The 22644-nt window shown below is 44.5% G+C and overlaps 1 protein-coding gene across 1 annotated transcript; it reads left to right on the forward strand.

Annotated features, from left to right (window-relative positions):
- The first annotated feature begins 10513 nt into the window (after nt 1-10513).
- On the forward strand, nt 10514-20650 carry parvab (parvin, alpha b). Its single transcript, XM_080522318.1, has 13 exons — nt 10514-10721; nt 13830-13919; nt 14365-14435; nt 14593-14695; nt 15030-15170; nt 16303-16418; nt 16589-16647; nt 17891-17910; nt 18009-18070; nt 18180-18248; nt 18433-18534; nt 18655-18727; nt 19773-20650. Exons 1-13 carry the CDS (start codon nt 10586-10588, stop codon nt 19847-19849), a joined length of 1119 nt encoding a protein of 372 aa, XP_080378444.1. The 5' UTR covers nt 10514-10585; the 3' UTR covers nt 19850-20650.
- Nucleotides 20651-22644: the final 1994 nt, after the last annotated feature.

The following is a 22644-nucleotide window of genomic DNA, read 5'->3' on the forward strand; positions in this document are numbered from 1 at the left end:
CTAAAGGGGGGACGACTTCCGCGTTCCCGTCTCCGTTCTGATAGGCGATTATCCACTCTGATGGCCAGGGAGATTAATCCATCCAGGTCGGAGGATTCGGGATGTGACACCAGCTCGTCCTTGATGGTCTCAGCGAGTCCACCGGTGAACGCCGCGACGAGGGCTGCGTCGTTCCACCCACTCTCAGCTGCCAGGGTGCGGAAACTAATAGCATAGTCAGCTACACTCCGAGTGACTTGACGGGGGGCGAGGAGGCTTTTGGAAGCGTCCTGGCCCCGGATCGGGTGATATCATATTTTCCTCATCTCACCGGAGAAAGCTGCGTAGGAAGCAGTGAGCGGGCCCTGTCTCTCCCACAGCGCCGACGCCCACTCCAGAGCGGCCCCACGGAGGAGACCGATTACCAGGCAAACCCGACCCGGCCGGTCCATACCTGTCAACCCTCCCGTTTTTCCCGGGATTCTCCCGTATTTTACCTTTCTTTCCCGCTGTGTTCCCGTTTAAATATTTTCCCGTAAATCTCCCGTATTTTTAACCTATACTATAATATCATTTAACACTTAATTGTTAGACGTTGGCGCATGCGCACAATCGTTATATCCATGTCAGAGTTGACTTGTCTCCTCTCGTTTCTTGGGCTGCGTTTGTAATTTTGCTCTGAGAGCGCCGGAACGCACACTAGGTGCAACGTCATAAAGGGACCAAGTAATTTGATTGGACAAGAGGCATTCCATGAGTGGTGATCAGATTTCCAGAGCGTAATTACGAACGCAGCCTCTGTTATCTCCGTTTTGAAATGATCGCTGGTAGCATTGCGCCGCTCTTTTCCCATTGACATCATGGTGTCAAGTAATGTATAAATAAATGTGCTGAATTGATATGCCCTTTTGTGTTTTCATGTATATATGCAGGGATGTTCAAAGTATTTGACTTTCAACCAGGTATCTGATTCTGATCAGTATAGTCACTTACTTAATCATAGGAACTAGTTAACCCAATTATTGTTGCACTGAAGCAGGTGGTTGATTGACTGTGTCCCCTTGTCTAAATGTAAGAGGTATCCTATGGTTGTCTAGTGGTGATGTTAGGATTGACTGTGTGTACAGTCTAAATGTAAGAGGTCTCCTATGGTTGTCTAGTGGTGATGTTAGGATTGACTGTGTGTACCCTTGTCTAAATGTAAGATGTCTCCTATGGTTGTCTAGTGGTGATGTTAGGATTGACTCTGTGTACCTTTGTCTAAATGTAAGGGGTCTCCTATGGTTGTCTAGTGGTGATGTTAGGATTGACTGTGTCCCCTTGTCTAAATGTAAGAGGTATCCTATGGTTGTCTAGTGGTGATGTTAGGATTGACTGTGTGTACCCTTGTCTAAATGTAAGAGGTATCCTATGGTTGTCTAGTGGTGATGTTAGGACTGACTGTGTGTACCCTTGTCTAAATGTAAGGGGTATCCTATGGTTGCCTAGTGGTGATGTTAGGATTGACTGTGTGTACAGTCTAAATGTAAGAGGTATCCTATGGTTGTCTAGTGGTGATGTTAGGATTGACTGTGTGTACCCTTGTCTAAATGTAAGAGGTATCCTATGGTTGTCTAGTGGTGATGTTAGGATTGACTGTGTGTACCCTTGTCTAAATGTAAGAGGTATCCTATGGTTGTCTAGTGGTGATGTTAGGATTGACTGTGTACCCTTGTCTAAATGTAAGAGGTATCCTATCGTTGTCTAGTGGTGATGTTAGGATTGACTGTGTGTACCCTTGTCTAAATGTAAGGGGTCTCCTATGGTGGTCTAGTGGTGATGTTAGGATTGACTGTGTGTACCCTTGTCTAAATGTAAGAGGTATCCTATGGTTGTCTAGTGGTGATGTTAGGATTGACTGTGTGTACCCTTGTCTAAATGTAAGGGGTCTCCTATGGTTGTCTAGTGGTGATGTTAGGACTGACTGTGTGTACCCTTGTCTAAATGTAAGGGGTCTCCTATGGTTGTCTAGTGGTGATGTTAGGACTGACTGTGTACCCTTGTCTAAATGTAAGAGGAATCCTATGGTTGTCTAGTGGTGATGTTAGGATTGACTGTGTGTACCCTTGTCTAAATGTAAGGGGTCTCCTATGGTTGTCTAGTGGTGATGTTAGGATTGACTGTGTGTACCCTTGTCTAAATGTAAGAGGTCTCCTATGGTTGTCTAGTGGTGATGTTAGGACTGACTGTGTGTACCCTTGTCTAAATGTAAGGGGTCTCCTGTGGTTGTCTAGTGGTGATGTTAGGACTGACTGTGTGTACCCTTGTCTAAATGTAAGGGGTCTCCTGTGGTTGTCTAGTGGTGATGTTAGAATTGACTGTGTGTACCCTTGTCTAAATGTAAGGGGTCTCCTGTGGTTGTCTAGTGGTGATGTTAGGACTGACTGTGTGTACCCTTGTCTAAATGTAAGGGGTCTCCTGTGGTTGTCTAGTGGTGATGTTAGGATTGACTGTGTGTACCCTTGTCTAAATGTAAGGGGTCTCCTATGGTTGTCTAGTGGTGATGTTAGGACTGACTGTGTGTACCCTTGTCTAAATGTAAGAGGTATCCTATGGTTGTCTAGTGGTGATGTTAGGATTGACTGTGTGTTTCTTTGTCTAAATGTAAGGGGTCTCCTATGGTTGTCTAGTGGTGATGTTAGGACTGACTGTGTGTACCCTTGTCTAAATGTAAGGGGTATCCTATGGTTGTCTAGTGGTGATGTTAGGACTGACTGTGTGTACCCTTGTCTAAATGTAAGGGGTATGGTTTGTGGACGGTGGGGGGCGTGCGGGGGATATCCCTTATTTTCAAATCCCAATGTTGACAGGTATGCCCCGGTCTGTGGAGAAGGACGTAGGCTGTTGTTCCATCACTAGCTCACACTGCATGAGGAAAGAACGGCAGCAACCCTGTTTGCCGTCGTAACGATCCGGCATGGGGACCCGGGGCTCTCGGATCACTGGAGCGGGCAGGAGCTGGGGGGGCGGTCGGTGTAGCGTTAGCAGCGGCGGCGGCTACTCCCGTGCCCTGGAAACTGGTCAGAGTTGTGCTCATGTCACGGAGCCTCCCCACTATCTCCTGTAGGAGGGAGTCGTGTTTCTCCAACACGGTGTAATTACTGTTGACCATCTGACGGACTGTCTCGATGTCTGCTGGGTTCGACATGGCCAGATCGTACTGTCACGACCAGAGGGCGGAACCCAGAAGCAGACAACGGAGAACAGGTAGTACAACAATAATAGTGATTTATTGTAGGGTAGGGGTGTCAGGAGGAGCAGGCTGGAGGTAGGTAGAACAGGCAGGGGGTCAGGCAGGTAGGCAGGTAGTCAGCCAGGCAGGGGGTCAGGCAGGTAGGCAGGTAGTCAGCCAGGCAGGGGGTCAGGCAGGTAGGCAGGTAGTCAGACAGGCAGGGGGTCAGGCAGGCGGAGTGGTCGGCAGACAGGCAGGGGGTCAGGCAGGCGGAGTGGTCGGCAGACAGGCAGGGGGTCAGGCAGGCGGAGTGGTCGGTAGACAGGCTGGGGGTCAGGCAGGCGGAGTGGTCGGCAGACAGGCAGGGAGTCAGGCAGGAGGAATAGTATTAGGCAGGCAGGGATCAGGCAGGGCGCAGGGTAGTCAGGCAGGCAGGAGGTCGGCAGGCAGGGAATCCTTAACGGGGAACAGGGAGAATAGGGTTAGGCTAGGGTAACGGGCAATGAACTAGAGTAGAGGGAACGAACACTGGAACCAACCATAAATGGCTACGATCTGGCGTTGACTGGAAGCAGGAGCAGAGCTTAAGTAGGAGCCAGTCGCAGTCTTAATCGGCCACACCTGGCACCACTGATAGACGGCTGATGAGCCAGGGGCGGAGCTGTGACACTCTCTCTCTCTCTCTCTCTCTCTCTCTCTCTCTCTCTCTCTCTGTATGTCTGCCACTCTCTGTCTGTGATGGTCTTCGTCTCTCCACCTTTTCCGTTTCCTGTTGGACCTCGTTCTCCTTCCTTCCTCCTCTGTCATCGCCGGTCGCTGCATCGCTCCGATAGGTTCCAGCAATACCCTCCGGACCCCTGCTCTCACAGTGACTATTGTGATCTCAACCCTGAGCAAATAAACTCAAATGGGTCAAATAGGAGTTATCTTATTTATGAACATTATCACTTTTATGAGCACTGTATAGATTGATGAGGCTGAGGAGCAACAGTAACTCACACAAATCTGATGCAATTCAATTCCACCAAATGTCAAGCTGAAGTGAGAACACTGTGGGCAGCGATGTAGTATACACATGGTATCCCAGACAAACACTCCAAGCTCAATGTCATTCAATAGGTGTGTGTGGGAGATTTTAACAGGGGAAATGTATATTGTGATGGTTCTATTGCAAGACCAGCTGTTCTTCATATTTCCTCCACTCAAGTTCATTTTCAATATCAAGTGTGAATAACTTGGCCACTAGAAGGCGCTGTAGTTTTGATAAAAGGTTTTAATTCTCAAAGACCATAGACCTGGTAGCCCAAACTGCCTCTCTACAGTCGTGGTCAATAATATGGGTTTACGGGGAAAATGTCAATAAAAAATACAGTATCATGAGGACCTGCTCAGATACACCTCTCTGTGTCTCTTTCTCTCTGTCTGTCTGTCTCTCTTGCTCTCTCCCTCTCTCTCCCTCTCTCTCTCTCTCTCTCTTTCTTTTGCTCTCTCTCTCTCCCTTACCACCATTATTCACTTGTTGCTGTATCACACACAATATGCCCAGTTGTTGAGTAGGAACTTCTCTTTTACAGTATCTCCCAGGACTTGGACCTGGGTGTGCTGCTGTCATGCGATTTAATGTATTTTATGTCATATCAATTCACTCTTGCTGCCCCATGTAAAATGTAATTTTACACCAGGAAGAATGACATTTACCCTGGAGAATGTTATTTCTCAAGGGATCTGTTTAGGCCCAAGTGTTTGCCTTCTATCCTATGTTTGCTATTAGATAAGGTTGATTGCTGACAAACTACCCAGGTCTTACAGAAAAATCTTCTCTGTTATCTTTTCTACCCAGTGAAAAGGTTAAGGGGCTTTGAATAACACAACATTCAGTCACATCTCAATCTGGCAGGGTGACAGCGTGCCACCCCTGTCACAGCCAGCATGTGACCTTCATGACTGACACAGATTCTAACGAGCTCTATCAAATGAAGGACGATGGACGATTTCTCGTTTGTTGCTCTATTTCTGATTTCTTTCCGGAACCCTCTGTTACACAGATATCAGTTGTGTGGTTCTGAAAATGTTTTCTCGACGACAGACCTCCTGACACCAGTGTTTCAACAGGGACCAGCTGTCTGGGAGCAAGTGGAGGTGCCAGATGCTGCACAGGACACAGTACCTAAGGGTTATCGGCCTAATAACTGGCTAGTGATATTCTATTCAATTACTGGCTGAGAACAAATCAAGCAAAGTCATTTAGACCCAGCACACACTGCTTGCTTACACAATTGTAGAGAACAGAGCTCCTGTTTAAAAGCATTTAGCCGAACCAAACTGCACAGATGATCTGTTCTGCATTGGATTACTTGTGTGTTGGGGACGCAGCATCTCATGCCTGGAGATGGTATTGGTGTATTGAGATGAACTGAGAGACCATTAATGAAGGACTAACTAAGTCCGTTCTCAGAGGTTAATTTGTGCTATATCTGCCACTGTGTGTGTGTGTGTGTGTGTGTGTGTGTGTGTGTGTGTGTGTGTGTGCGCGTGCGCGCTTGTGTGCGTGTGTGTGTGTTTATATGTGCGTGTGCGTGTGTGTGTATTTGTGTTTGCGAATCAGATTAAGCACAGGTGCAGTCTGGTAGAGGACATTATGATCCTCATGTCCTAGAAGTCCACCTGTGAGAGGCAGGGATGACCTCGGGGCTCCAGGGAAGGGGAGGCTGGTGGAGGCAGATAATCGGAGGACAGGCTCATTGTAATGCATGGAACAGAATGAGGAACGGTATCTAACATTCACATTTGATACCGTTCCTCATTGCATTACGATTTCTACCTCCCGTCTCCACTGTGTCGTTAGTATGACAGGAAACATGCTACACACAATACAACGAGGTGGATGTTCGGTGAGGGAGGTAGGGGAGGGTTATTCTTTGTGCCTAACCTGAAGTGGCGGTGACACCCGCGGGGGGTCTGGGGGAGGCACAGAGGAGGCCGGATGTGGCAGAGGAGGGGATGTGGAGGTGAGAGGAGGAGGGCTGCGGGCTCAGTCCCCCCCCCCCCCACCGCCTCTCTGCTGTGCTCCTCGTGCCTCTGTGGATCATCCCACAGCAGGATCCTCCAGCACAGGGAAAAATCAAACAGAGCCGCCATGATGACCATGAAGGAACACTGATGAAATCACACACAAACCCAAACCCTGAGAGAGAGAGACAGACGTCTCGCATCATTAATTGTGTCAAGTCTGGAGAGAGAGAGGGTTAGATTCCTTTCTCCGTTGTGGTATCAACAACAACAGTAGTTGCGGGGATGCTCCGAATCTCAATTCAGAGAAAAATGCATCCAGCGACAACAGCAAAGCAAAGACCCATGTGGTATTTCAGACAAACAAAAACGTGTCAAGTGGGCTTGCTCTTACCCCACCGTCTTTCACAGAACTCGAAATAGCACAGCAAGGGGCATCTGTGATCTTCTGTCAACTAGAAATCCAGTGCAAAAGTCACTGTGTGGCAGTACCCGTGGTGAGCAATGTGACAGCGGAGGGACTGACCCTGGGAGCATTTCATATTTTTATTTAAATGCCCTTATCTTAAAAGGGGGGGAATTGACTTTCAAACAGGTTATACAATAACAATGATTAGCATTCAAACAAAATGGCAATCTGTGGTTGAAATTGCGTTGAAATTACAGAAGCTTGGAAGGGGAAATGAAAATAGAGGGGTGGGGGCGGAGACAAATCTAAAAATGCACCATTTCATTATCTTAGCACTTTCAAAATCCTTCCCTTAAATGGAACAAGATAAATCTGCCCACTGCAAAAAAAATGCACAAAAACAAACAAACGCATCTGCTACACTGGTACAGTAAATACACCACAGAAGAGTATATTGTTGATGGTAAATCATTTTTTAGCAAGAATACATACTATTATTCTCTAGAATGTATGACTATGAAAATGATGGTTACATTATTATAATGGTTACATATTTGTGACATGGTCTGATGAAAAGGGCCGCATCAGCAATTCTCAAGTCATGCAAATTATCAAAAAGCTTCTTTAAAAATAATATATATTTTTTAAAATCAGGGTTAGTTTTAAAAAAATAAATATTTTGTATCATCTGCCATAGGCTACTGGGTAAGTGATACATGGCTTGTAAACAAACTTACATTGTAGGATGTGTTCAAAAGATGTGTGATCATCTAATTATGTGTAGTTATATGTTTTTAGCGTGTTGATGTTCTATCAGCATTTTGTGATGTGCTTAACATGCAGTTAGATGTTCCTTTTTAGCACTAGCCTACTAGCATATCTACTTCAACTATTTACAGATTTCAATGTATGACACATAATTAACACTTAATAACACTTTCATAATTTGGAACAAACATTGACATTGCCCTACTTGAGGACCTTTTTACGAGACCCTGTCACATTTACTTAAATTAAAGTGAATTGCCTGGTATAAACAGTAATTACCTAATAATTACATCATATTTCAGATATTTGGGATTTGTTGAAACTACTATAGTATGCACCCTAGGGTTCAAGGCAGTTTCCAACTGTACTGAATGATTTGATGTAGTGTATGCCAGAAAGTACAGAAGACTCAAAGTATCAATTGTTATTATTACATAATTCTTTACTGGTAAATACCAATAAAATACCAGCTGATACAGGCCTGAATGACAAAACATCAACAACAAATCTATAAACAGATTAGCATCCTTTCTGTGATATGAGCTGAGTGCAAATATCAGCCAATTCAATTCTATAACTCTTAAAGCCTGTCTTAAAACAAGCCACTGCGGGCCTATCTACCATCTCATGTCAAATAACAGAACATCAGTCGACTGAGAAATGCATTTGTGAGCCTGGCCAGATGGGTCAAACTCAATGCTAGAGCTTGGCGGTCTGGGTGAAGTGGTTCCTTTTCTGTGCAACAGTTGTTGAATACTTTGTATCATATATGATTATTAATAGTAATAGTCATATTCTTAATAACAATAATATGAATATTGTTTATCATAATAACAATAATAATAATAACAATCATAATAATTATTATTATAGTCTTATTGTTCTTCTTCTTCTTCTTCTTATTATTATTATTATTATTGTTCTTCTTCTTATATTATTGTGTTCCTCTGGCACATCTGTGGGCAACATAGTGGGGCTCAACCATATAGACCCAGTAGTAGTGTATCTCTATAGGCTGCTCCCTGACTGCCTGCCTCAGGGTCCTTCCACAGACTGTCTAACAGAATTGCATGGGAAATGTCTCCTCTAATGACAGCCCAGGGCGAAGCGCGGGCCATTGTGCATCTTGTTTACATGGCTTTGTCCACATAATTGTATCAAAAGGGAGGGCAAAGGGGCTGCACGGTGAATAGGCCTTTTGTCTAACCAAAGTTTTTCAAATGACAAAACTAGACAGCAGAAATAGGTGACTATGGCTACACAACATAATACAGAATAATACTGCCCCCCCCCCCCCTGCCCCCAAGTGAAGAAACACATAAAGATTCCAATATAAGAGATTGCTACCACATTATGGAGGTGAGTAATGTGGCAGCGTCATTTGTGCATTGTCTCAAGTCACTGTCATACATTTACTGACCATTATCACCAACCAACTAAGATCAATTTCACCACATCATTGGCAGAACCCTGTGATTAGGACAGCAAAGCCAGAAAGGCAGTTGACTGATTCTGGCTAAATGGTAAATGAGCAATCATGTATTGATCAGTCTGATTGAGACGTCTGCCTGTCCTGAAGCCTTCTCTCCCAGTGTTAGGGTGGAGGGGCCTGGGCCTGAAGCCTTCTCTCCCAGTGTTAGGGTGGAGGGGCCTGGGCCTGAAGCTTCTCTCCCAGTGTTAGGGTGGAGGGGCCTGGTCCTGAAGCTTCTCTCCCAGTGTTAGGGTGGAGGGGCCTGGTCCTGAAGCCTTCTCTCCCAGTGTTAGGGTGGAGGGGCCTGGTCCTGAAGCGTCTCTCCCACAGTGTTAGGGTGGAGGGGCCTAATCCTGAAGCTTCTCTCTCACAGTGTTAGGGTGGAGGGGCCTGGGCCTGAAGCGTCTCTCCCACAGTGTTAGGGTGGAGGGGCCTGGTCCTGAAGCGTCTCTCTCACAGTGTTAGGGTGGAGGGGCCTGGTCCTGAAGCCTTCTCTCCCAGTGTTAGGGTGGAGGGGCCTGGGCCTGAAGCCTTCTCTCCCAGTGTTAGGGTGGAGGGGCCTGGTCCTGAAGCGTCTCTCCCAGTGTTAGGGTGGAGGGGCCTGGTCCTGAAGCTTCTCTCCCAGTGTTAGGGTGGAGGGGCCTGGTCCTGAAGCCTCTCTCACAGTGTTAGGGTGGAGGGGCCTGGGCCTGAAGCTTCTCTCTCCCAGTGTTAGGGTGGAGGGGCCTGGTCCTGAAGCGTCTCTCTCACAGTGTTAGGGTGGAGGGGCCTGGTCCTGAAGCGTCTCTCTCCCAGTGTTAGGGTGGAGGGGCCTGGTCCTGAAGCGTCTCTCTCCCAGTGTTAGGATGGAGGGGCCTGGGCCTGAAGCCTTCTCTCCCACAGTGTTAGGGTGGAGGGGCCTGGTCCTGAAGCGTCTCTCTCCCAGTGTTAGGGTGGAGGGGCCTGGGCCAGTTGTATACACCATGATGAGACTGGTGCTACATTCTTCTGCCTTATGCTGTATGAATAGTGAGTATCTATAGCTAATCCAAATAGAATGATTACCAGTAGCCTATACTGTACATGAGACATGAGTAGAAATAAAACATTACAGTTCTTTGCTTTCTTCCTTTTTCTAGCATTGTGACTGCCAATGGCTCCTGGCCCAAGCATAGATTACTTTTTCTTGCAATGACTGATGATAGATGACTCACTTACTTAGTCACAAAATGTATTGCTGTCGGTTTGGATAAAGGCGTCTGCTAAATGCCCAACATGTAAATATAATGCTGTAAGAGCTGTAACAGATTTGTATAAACCATTTTCCCGATATGCTTAATGGGGCAATCTGGGATTCAGACAACAACAAAGAGCTCTCGATGATGATGATATACCAATCCCAGATTGTCCTTTTAATTTTTCTATAGCATCCGTAGAAATTCACAACAAACAATACACAGCATACCGGCAAAATACTGCTTGACAAAACAAAGGAATAACTTCCCGACTGAACCGTTATTCCTCACTACACCCAATACAGCTTTCCTAGGCGATAGGCTACATGTCCCATGTCGCACAAGGAGAATGGGTGGGAACAGGACGAGAACGGGAATCAAATAACAGGGATACGTCGATGGCTGCGCAAATACTTCGAATTCCGCTTCCGTTGGCTATTCGGTGATCTTTGACAAGCAGAAAAGTTGTGTTTCAATTGTACAAATCTAGTACAGTAGCCTAATAACCTAGTCATAGAGTAGAAATGGCTTCGTCTCCACAGAAATCACCGTCTGCTCCCAAATCACCGACTCCAAAATCACCACCCTCCAGAAAGAAAGATGACTCTTTTCTCGGGAAACTCGGAGGAACTTTGGCAAGAAGAAAAAAGGCAAAAGAAGGTTTGTGTTCTAAAAGCTGTCGATTCATTATTGTCTAGACTAGAAAAGTTCTTGAAATTTCTACATCAAACAAAATGACATTTTCTTACTTAAGTCAAGACAAGTAACTGAATGTTACAGCCAAACATGATTTGAAGCAAAATGTTCATCTTAACTTTACAGCTATTACATTTACAATGGCCTTTGAAAAAACCTTTAGAAAACCAAGTAATTTGTAACTAATTAGTGACTTTTTTCGTGGAGAGGGTGTGTCAATGTGTCTATTTTCAGAACTTTAGATGACGTCATTTAAAACTTCACTCTTGACAAGCCCTCTTGTAAATGTTCCTACAGTGTGACAAATCTAACAAATAACTGTAAGATTATATTGTATACATAATATGTTATATATAATGACAGTGGGGTGTGGGTGGCTTCTTGAATGAGCAATGTGAATATGACTGCAGTTTCATTCCTTGATATAGTCAAGGGGGTTGTTATGCGCAATCTAAAATGGTGTGGAACTCTTCATGTATCCACACCACAGCAGGAGAACGCTGCCTAGTGTTGTCATCACATAGGCTGTTGCCATGTAAGGACACAGGGCTGATCCTATCCCACCACAGATGTGCTCACTAAGGAATGAAGGACACTCATGCTCTTTCCAGCATAACCACTTACTGAGCTGAGACCACAGATGTTTTTCAAGACTAGGATTCTAGGATTTTGTTTTATTTTGAGATCCATGCCTTCATTTATTTGAAATCATACTTGAATCTGAGTGAATCCTGTTTTTTTTAAATTTAGTAAATGAACACAATGCATCTCAGCAGTATTATCATTATGCCAAGAACTGTTGTTATAGGCCTACATATTTCTTAGATTTCTTATAATTGGACCACTATTATTCATTCATTTGGTGCAGAGATAGATAGGCCCTATCAGCCTCCCTACCTCAAAGAGGCTTGTGGGAGTGGGCCGACAGCTGAGCCCCATTCGCCCAGCACCGCTGCTGTGATGAGCAGGGTCCTGCAGGACGGGTCCGTTCCATAGAGGGCCTCTCCACTGCCATGTGGCAGCAGCATATTCAATTATGTTGTGTGTGTGTTGTTGCAGTAAACCATCTTCTGCCTTTTTCCTGTGAGCAGCAGAGGGAAGGAAACTGTCCCATATTTTGGAGAGAGACGTGAAGAGACAGACGTAGACGGAGACAGAGACTGGCAGGCAGGCAGACAGACAGACAGCAAACAGACAGACAGACAGACAGACAGACTGACAGACTGACTCGCAGCCAGGCAGGCAGACGGACAGGCAAAACAGACAGGTAAAGAGACAGAGAGAAAGAGTTAATAATATCTGAATGATGTAATTTAGTGAAGCATTCAGATTAAATCAGACTATTTCAGTCAATGATTGCATCTCGAAAAAAAAATTGGTTCCAACCTTGGATCCTTGTGTGTGTTTGTGTGTTCTCTTTCTGTGGAGAGAGAAGAAGGCGGTAGGCATCTCTGTTTCTGTGGGGTTAGGCCTTCACCGTATGGGGGATGGTTTTGGTGTTGATTACTAACAGGATGTTGACATCTCCAAGGGGGGGGCAGCACTTCCTCTGCTCGGAGGGAAGCAGAAAAACACAGAGCAGCACAAGAGCGTTCCGTTCCGCGGGCCTTTCTCAGGTGCACACGCTGTGTGTGCGGCATTGCCATAGTGACCTGTGGAGTGTTGACTAGACAGGCAGCTGGGTAGCGCCTGAGAGGGAGTGATGGTGCCGTGACTACGGCGCCTGGCCAGGTGATCACGGCACCTGTGTGAGGTCTCCTTCTCCGTGCTCTCATCTGCATGCTGGCCGGGAGGCAGACTAAGTGATCAGGGAAGCAGGAGGATACGCCGGGTCGCAGCGTGAGATTGAGACCCAGGATCCATAAATGCATAACAACCAGGCGGGCCAACGAGGGAAGGGGGGGGGGGGGGGGGGTAGCAAATTGGTATCAAATCGATAGACATAGTACATGAACTTACAGTAAATACCACTATAAGATTAAACATTCAAAACACGCTCCCAACTTTTGGTTGGGTGGGCAAGACGCAAGTTTGGGTGGGCTGAGCCCACCCCTGCCCATAGCCACCTCCGGCCTTGATGACAACCGGAGGCAGTCGGCGCAGAGCGAGGGCGCGGTATTGTCCTGTCAGCCCTGATGAGTCCCCAGAGAGACTCCATCCCTCTGCCAGGCTGTTGATCAGAGGTAAAGGACGAACAAGGATCAAGGAATCAACTGAATTAACTGTTGTGTTACCTAGTTAGGGACTTTTTGAATGATTCATCATCACAACCTTGGACCATTTTGAACATTATTGATTTCATACTGATAATGTCACACAAGGTTGTATCGACAGTGAACCCCTGTTGGGATGGTCATAATATTCTTTTCAAACCATATTTCATGAATTCGACAGAAGTTCTATTCATTGAATATGGGTGTTTGATTTGAACAGATATTATTAAATACAGTGTCACCACAGTGATAATCTTTCAAAGCAGATGACCGTGACCAGTTATTTGATTTGCCATACAGTCTCTCCCGTCCCCTCCTTTAGCGTAATTGTGTGATTGGTTCATTCTGGCCTATCCCCATGAGGTATTATCACAGGCTACAATGAAGCGCTTCATCTTATTGATCAAAGCTAGCCTGAGCTCTTTCCCCCTCTCTCTCCAGGCTAACCCGAACGTGTCCAAGGGTAACCGTTTATAATTAGAGGGTGCGTGTGGGTGCCAACTCCTCCTGGTAAGGCGAATATGCCACAATACGGACCGTCTGGCTTGAAGAGCACAGTTAAACCTGATGTGAAAGTGTCTTAAATTGGGTGGAATGAGCGAGGAGCACAGCTAGGTAGCAGCGTTAGGAGCCGTCGACCTCTCTTTTGGCTATTTGTGTACATGTGAGAGCCTCACTGCTGAGATGATGGGGGGGGGCCCAAATTGTCTGTCGCTGAAGCTATTTGACTTGCCTTCAGATTTTCTCTGCTGGACCCATTTCCCCAGCCTATCCACCCAGCGGAGGGCGTGCAGTGCAGAGTGTAGTAATTAGTTTACCCCACGTTGTGTCAGGCTACTAAAGGTCTTTGCCTCTGCAGTGTCTGAGCTCCAGGAGGAGGGGATGAATGCCATCAACCTGCCCCTGAGCCCCATCCCCTTTGAGTTGGACCCTGAGGACACCATGCTGGGTAAGGACCCACCACCACTATCACCACTCTCTTTCTGCAGCATGGAAGATTCACTCTCTCTCTCTCTTTCTTCAATGGTCTAAAATGGTTCTGTGTGTGTGTGTGTGTGTGTGTGTGTGTGTGTGTGTGTGCGTGTGTGTGTGTGTGTGTGTGTGGGTGTGTGTGCATGTGTGTGTGTGTGTGTGCATGTGTGTGTGTGTGTGTGTGGGGGGGGGGTGGGTGGGTGTGTGTGTGCGGGTGTGTGTGTGGTGGTATGTGTGTGTGTGTGTGCGTGTGTGTGTGTGTGTGTGTGTGTGTGTGTGTGTGTGTGTGTGGGGGGGGTGGGTGGGTGTGTGTTTGTGTGTGTCTCTCTCTCTCTCTGTGTGTCTATGTGTCTGTGTGTGTGTGTGTGTGTGTGTCTGTGTCTGTGTCTGTGTCTGTGTCTGTGTCTGTGTCTGTGTTCTAGAGGAGAATGAGGTTCGCACCATGGTTGACCCGAACTCTAGGAATGACCCCAAACTACAAGAACTGATGAAGGTGAGAAAGAGAGCATTTCTAACATGTATAGTGTCTGTTTCTATTGTGAAGTAACTCGAGTACATATTACAATCAAAGTATTGAAAAGTGCTTTTGGAATATGCCTGATAAAGCAGAAGTCCCTGGTAATTCCCATCTACTGTATTCACGTATGCAGGTGCTGATCGACTGGATCAATGACGTGCTGGTGGGAGAGAGAATCATCGTCAAAGACCTGGCGGAGGACCTCTACGATGGACAAGTCCTTCAGAAACTCTTTGGTATTGTCACCTTGCTTCCCTCCCAGAACATTGCAACGGATCCAATTATCCCCAGGGTTCCAGTACTTCTCCAATGTTTAATCTTGGATGATCCAAGGTCTTTTTTCACTATCCAGGATCAGATGTTTGAGTATAAAGGGGGAATCCGAATTGATTTGATTACATCCAATGTACTCTACACAAGAGTCAAAATCTTTGGTTTAGGTTCTTCAATATTGGCATTGCGGCAAGACCCAAAATCACAATGATAGAATAAAGTATGTTTAATACTTCAACTTAATTTAATTTGTAAGGTAGTAAAATATGATGTTATTTTCTTTCTGTTGTGTTACAGAGAAGCTGGAAGGTGAGAGGCTGAACGTGGCCGAGGTGACCCAGTCTGAGATCGCCCAGAAACAGAAGCTTCAGACAGTGCTGGAGAAGATCAACGACACTCTGAAGGTGTCGACCAGGAACATCAAATGGACCATTGACTGTAAGTGACTTCTATGTGGACGGTACAGCTGTAGGGGATCTCTTCTATTCGACTACATTTCTATTCTATTCTATTCTATTCTATTCTGTTCTACTATTCTACTGCTAATGTTTTGAACAAATATGTGGATGAAAATGATGATTATGCCAGTAATGGACAGTAATAGATCCATTCTGCATTTTCTATATGTCTTAGCAGCATGGGAACATGTTTTGATGGTGTTAAGTGTGTGAGCCATTTTATGTAATATAACGTAATCCGTTTTATCTCTGCGCTCTATTTGTTTTGTAATCCTGCGTGTGTGGTCACTTTGTTTGGTGAAAAAGAGCACAGAGAAAGTTCATATTTGGATGAACCCGTACCCTCCTGAACAATAATAATAATAATAATAATAATAATAATAATAATAATAATAATAATAATAATAATCCCTGTCTCAAGTGATGGGACGTCACAGAACTCAGATACATGTCAAAAAATCATTCCCATGCTTATTTCCTTTTTCAAACGTTTGTTTTTCCATGTTTATTTTAGGAGGATAGTATAAAGTAATTTTATCACTTTACTTATGGGTACTGTGTAACGTCTGCTTCGAATTCTCTTCAGTGACAGTTGACTTCTCTCTGTCCTTTAATCCTTAATATAGATTATCTAAAAAGCACTTGAGGAAATCAATAGGATTGTTTTTTGACTGTGATCAAAGGACTGCTAATCCCTTTGTTTCGATTTCAAATCCTCCCACACAGTTCTCTAAATAGGGGTTGCTACATTTTTGGTGGGATTCAGATTTTCGAAAAGCATTTAGGTGTTTTCCGTATTTCTAGAAGCTGTTGTTTGCCGCTTTTGACATAGTGATACATCAGATAACTGTGATTCACACAGGAAAATTACATCAAGCTTATCGTTTTGAAATTGACCTTTGTTTGACCTTCAACTTGGCACTGGCAAAGCTGAGAGTCGCCTATCTTGATTATAGACATAAGAGAATTCATACCTATCACAAACCCACTCTATTCCACCAGTATTTCGCTCTGTGAATTCTCAGTGGGTAGCGCTAACACCTTTTGGAAGTCTATTGTTTATTTCCTTCTCATATTGAATCCCTTATTTTTCATATTTCTTTCTCCCATAGCGGTCCATGCTAAAAGCATTGTGGCCATCCTGCACCTGTTGGTGGCGCTGTCCCAGCACTTCCGTGCCCCAATCCGACTTCCTGATCATGTGTCCATTCAAGTTGTGGTTGTACAGGTATTCAGTCATTGACTCCTACTGGAGAGAGGACGGAAGAGTTATTGTTTTTCATATTCACTGCATGTATAGAAATAGTATATAGGCAATTCTAGATGGAAGAAAAAACTATGTAGAAGCTAAAATGAGCTCCCTAACTCACTCCTGCTGTGACTGTTCTTTCCCCACAGAAACGTGAGGGGATCCTCCAGTCTCGTCAGATTCAGGAGGAGATCACGGGAAACACAGAGTATGTCCTTACTGAACTGTCATGATGGAACTAGACCTCTTCCCTTCTCCTGTCTCCCCCCATGTTGCTGTACACCCTCAGGGAACGATGTAAATGTCATAGAACTGTATGTAGAGACAAGGCTAAGACAGTCAGGAAAACCAAGGCCAATGTTGAAGATAGGAAGGCGGACCTTAAACCGTTGGCAGTAAAGGTTATGCTAATTATCTTCCTTGCTTGTTGTGCATTAGAGGACTGAAGGTAGGGTTAGTGTTAGGGTATGTCGGGGAACCATGTAATACAATTACATGTCATTTCATACTGTATTCCCAGAAGGAATCATTTGACTTGGAAAGGTACGACCCACCATGTACTGTACTCTTTCATCTCTCTGAAGGTCACTCTAAACAAGCTGATTATACTGTGTGACACATAATGCCTCTAAAATATACAATATGTTTGGCAAAATGCATCTTCTGCGCATTGAGGCAGTTGGAACAATTCAGGGACTGATGAGGGGAATTGAACGGCTTCTCCCCGGTCTCGCTGCGAAAGCGGAAAGACAGCGCCGACCGCCACGCCAACTCCTTGGGGGGCCGATATGGGGAGTTGGAGCCCCATGCTGATGGGCAGATTAAGCGAGCTGGGTCCGGGAGGGGTGGGGGGGGGTATGTCTGCTCCTGCCAGCCCACCCTTGCTTTATAGAGGGGCTGCAGCTGATTAATAGTGGTCCAACGGGTGCAAATCAGCTCCGCAGATAAGAGTGCACCCCCCACGCACACACACACATACACATACACACACAACCCCCCCCACCCTGGGCTGTTGTCCTGCACAGGGGCAGCAGCTGCTGAAGCATGCCTCTCTCTCTCTCACTCTCTCTCTGTCTCCACCGTGGGAAGATTGGAGCATGAAGATGAGTCTGCTGGCCCGCCCTGTAGTGCTGCCTCCCGGGCACATGTCCACCAGGCAGGCCACCATCCGTCCAGGCGTTTGATCGGAGCGAGAGCGCTCCTGGGAGAGGGGAACAGCGCCCGGGCCTCTCCTCTCCGAAATCTCTTTGTTTGTGTTCCCGCCTGGCCCTCTTGATTAGACCATCTGCATTCAATTAATATCCTCCAGTTGAAACAAAGTCCTCCGTTGTTTTGTTCAGTTTAGTTCTTCTCGTTTGAACTTGGTCTGGTTGGAGGTCGTGTCTTCCTCTTTGGCTGTGTGACACTGTACAATGCCACTGCTGAAACAGTTCTGTTCTGCTCTCTTGCAGGGCTCTATCGGGAAGACATGGTTTGCATTATTTACTCTCCTCTAAACAAAGATTAAATATACCACGTTCATTTTTTCCACAATGATCATCATGAAGCTTCTTTGTGTCCCCCTTTCAGAGCGAGATGCCTTTGATACCTTATTTGACCATGCTCCTGACAAGCTGAACGTGGTGAAAAAGGCAAGCGTCTCTCTCTGAATTATGCACTTCGAGTGTAACAGAAGGTATTGCCTTGTCCCTGTACTGTGTGTATTATGCATTTGTACTGAAGGTCTTCACCTTCTCGCAGACGCTGATCACCTTCGTGAATAAGCACCTGAACAAGCTGAACCTTGAGGTATCTGAACTGGAGACACAGGTAAGGGACTATTTTCCCATTGTACTGTAGCAATAAAATGTGTTGCTATCTTGTCAAAATGGATTGAATATATATATATATATATATATAATATGATTTAATAAAATACAAAAGCATCTTCATATTGTGTGTACTGAAGTAGTATTATTATCTGAGATGTTTTTTTCCCCCACCTCTCATCCAGTTTGCTGATGGTGTGTACTTGGTGTTGCTGATGGGACTGCTCGAGGGCTACTTCGTTCCTCTCTACAATTTCTTTCTCACTCCAGAACACTTTGACCAAAAGGTACTTTCTGACATAAATCCAACCAATTTACAAACTGTAAAAAGTGTTGCTAATGGGACTGTGACTTTAGGAGCATACATTAGAAGCATACAGTAGCTCATGAATATCATCCCCGTACAGGTGCACAATGTTGCCTTCTCCTTCGAGCTGATGCAGGATGGAGGCCTGGAGAAACCCAAACCAAGAGCAGAGGGTGAGTGTCTTATGACTGGACCGGTACACGCGGGCCTACTTATCTTTTGAGAGAACGATATGTGATATTTTTGCAAGCCGAATCTGGGAATGAATCTATAAACACTATTCATTACTCAGGGTTTTTCCCTCTGGTACCCACATAGTAATCTCAGCCTAGATCACCGCCGTCAGCGTCAGGTACAATGCTGCTCCAGATTGGTCGTGTTTACTCAACACTGTTATATCAGAGAGAGAGAGAGAGTGTGTGTGTGTGTCTGTGTGTGTGTGTGTGTGTGTGTGTGAGAGAGAGAGAGAGAGTGAGAGAGAGAGAGAGAGAGAGAGAGACGGAGAGAGACAGACAGACAGAGAGAAAGAGAAAGAGAGAAAGAGACAGACAGAGACAGACAGACAGACGGAGAGAGAGAGAGAGAGAGAGAGAGAGAGAGAGAGAGAGAGAGAGAGAGAGAGAGAGAGAGAGAGAGCACATGGTATGGGATTACTTTTATCCCCTGAGTATTACCATGTGGGTCAATTGAACGGAGGCCTGTAATAGTTTTAATGGTAGCGTCAAGCCCCAGCGAGAGGCTCCTGGTGTCTCACAGTGGGCTGGAGAGTTCCCCCTCCAGCTTTGATTTAAAGGTGGTTTTCATGCCAAATGACAGCAATACATATGACAGTAATAATCATAACAGGTTCATGTGCTGTAACCGTGGGGGCACTCTTTGATACGACATGTGTTGTTGTCACGGATCGTAGATGATAGATGCGTAGCGTAGATGTACCAGACGGAAGAGCTCAATTTTGCTCAAAGTTGATGCAGGTCTTAAAGGCTGTGTAAAGTAAACAGTAGCTGGTTCCAATTCAAGGTCTTCTCCATGGATGTAAGAGGTCTTTGAGTGCTGAGAAAAGTGCTATACAAACACATGTTGTCATGTGTGTAGAAGATGTCATACAACAATGCAGCTCTCAGCTGGTCTGTGGCTGTTTTCAATGTTTTTTTTTCTTTTTCGTCATTGTGAATAATTCTTCCCTGATTGTCTTATTTTCGTCTTCCCTTTTTGCAGATATTGTCAATTGTGACCTGAAGTCTACTTTGAGGGTTCTCTATAACCTCTTCACCAAGTACAGAAATGTGGAGTAAAGCAGGATACGACTGTATATACCTCCGTCTCCACCATGCTTTCAGCTACAGTGTTGGTTTAGCTAATGTTCACAATTAATTTGAGAACACACACAACGCATCTACCCCTGTATCAGCTTTCTCCTGGTGACAGCACACACATGCACGCACACATGCACGCACACAGACACGCACACACACACACACACACACACACACACACACACACACACACACAGAATGGTGCGCACACAGAATGTTGTAAATTATTTGATATGAAGAATAATGAAGGAGCTGATAAATGCGTACTATCTGAAGGTCAAATGTTTAGAGTGTCCTATTGTCTAACCTTTGTCCAGTTGAATTGTACTTACCCTTGTTTTTACTATACCTTAAATCATTTGAAGTCTACTTTTAACTATAATGAAGAATATGAAATTCTGATTTGTATAATTTGGTTTGGATATGGAATCCAAGAAATGTCTGCTGTGCCATGGAATGATGTAGCAGCTACTTGTTAATGCACTACAACACATACACTTTTCAATAGACCTAGTTTCAGTTGAATGTATATAAAGCTGAATATGCGTTCATCATGTATTTATTTTCCAAAAGAACATGTTAAATCTTGATTATTGGCCCAAAATGTCAGAATGATGTGCTTGAACCAGTGGGACCACAGGCTTTTAATATCTTTGTATATGCTGCAGTTGTAACTCAGTTTCATATGCTTTTTTTTTTTTTAAAGATATTTGTATACATTGTGCATTATAAACAGTGACGCAGCATTTTTGCTCAACATTTACCAAAGATAGTATTTTAGAGAACATATTTCTATTTATCAATGAGTCTTAACTATGTACTTTTATAACACTTATGTTCATCGCAAACCATCTGTCTCTTGTACCTTGGAATATTAGTATTTTATATCACTGAATTCAAATAAACATTTTATGAGAGTGGAAACCCAGACTCAAGAGTCAAGAGTCAAAATTGTCTGCAGGTTTTTTTATGGTCAAGGGCAGAGAATGAAAAACCATAAACTATATTCAATAGATGGCTTCTAAGAATGCAGCGTGGGAGTTGAACAAAAAAATTCCTTGTGTGCTTTAATTTGAAGGTTGTAATAATTTCTTTCACTGTTGTGGTCCACGGCCAGATTTGATTATGGGCCTTTTGCTCTAGAAAACCTGTGGCATTCCTCTCATAAATCATTTCTGTCATCCTCCTCTCTGACCAAATGTAAATCACTTGTACAGTGATAAATGGAAAACAGGACAGAGAAATTGTCAGAATTCAGATTTTATAGCCTATATGTTTCATTGTCAAATTGTGCTGAATAGGAAGGTCACATTCGTCCTTTAAGTAACACTTCTATCCAGTAAAGCACAGCACAGAATACATGTACAAGGTTACAATGGAGAACTTTAAGAGGAATTTCTATCTATGACATCCCTGAGCCATATAATGTACACAGTTTTTTAAATTGAATTGCTTATTTGATAAGAGTTGCAGTATCATTCACTGCTGTTCCACCTTTTCAATTTACAGACGGTTGAAATGGGTTAAGAGGCTTTTAGCTGGTCATGTCAAGTGACTTAATAGAGCTCAGCGATGAGAGAGAGAGGAGTTTCCTTGGTTCCGTCAGAGCATCAGATCTTTCAGTTATTGGTGTTCTTGATCCATTGTCTTAAGGAGTCCTTAACACATACATGACACGTTCTAGTGTTTTGGTCCGCATGTTGGCAACCAATCAAAATGTTCCGACTTTGAAACACAGAAATACATTTCAACGTTGTTGAGAATCACAACACACACTCGCTAGTCAAGCCAAAAGACTGCAATGCAATGGATTCGGTGAGTAATCCCCACTGCTACCTAGTTAACTATAATAATAATAATACATTTATTTTATAAGGCGCCTTTCATGGCACTCAAGGTCGCCGACAGTAACAGTAACAGTACTTTACATTGTTAGCAGGCTCACAAAACAAGCTGAGTTAGTGGACTAGCGATGTGTCATTGATTTTCGACAACACGGAAATGTATTAATATTTTTCGAAAGAAAGGTCCGAACATTAAATCGGATGCCGACATGCGGACCAAAACATTTAACGTGTCACCACTATTGCCTTGTATCAAAGTTCGGACTGAAATAATATAGCACTTGAAATAATGTAGCATGTACTTGCTGAGGCTTTGGACATTTAAGATAAGGATTGTGGGTCTTTGAATATCCTATTGTTCTGAAACACACATTTCTGACCATGCCATTATCAGTGTCAGCCCAGTGGCTCACTAAGAGCTCTCTGTGCATTTTCATCAGAAAAGCTGAAATGATGACCACTCATAATCAAAGCAAAGCAAAGGTGTCTTGAACAGAGTGTTTCCAGCCATTACACGCAATTACCCTCCCTTCACTTCTCTACATCTCTCCATTCATCGCATCTAATAAGCCTCCATGCACAACTTACCACCATGATGATCCTCCACACCTCTCGCCTCCATCCAGTCACATAACATCTGGGTGAAAAACACACTGTCACACAAAAAAGAGAAAGGTATGGCAAGGAGTGATTGATACCACTGATAAGTGGCTGATATTTATTACGTGGTAAGTACTTTATCTGTGGATCTATCGATTTATATACCAAAGATACTGAACTGAGACAGAGGACATCCATTGTGGGTGTCTGTAGTACTGTAGAATACAGTCTTGCGTGCGAGGTCTTATTTTCTTCTCCTTCGTTCTACTCCTTTAGAATAACCGGGTTTCATGGTGTGCAATCTGGTGTTTGCTTTTTATGATGCTTCAG

The sequence above is a fragment of the Nansenia antarctica genome (assembly GCF_963989245.1).
Source record: "Nansenia antarctica genome assembly, chromosome: 1".
NCBI lineage: Eukaryota > Metazoa > Chordata > Actinopteri > Argentiniformes > Microstomatidae > Nansenia > Nansenia antarctica.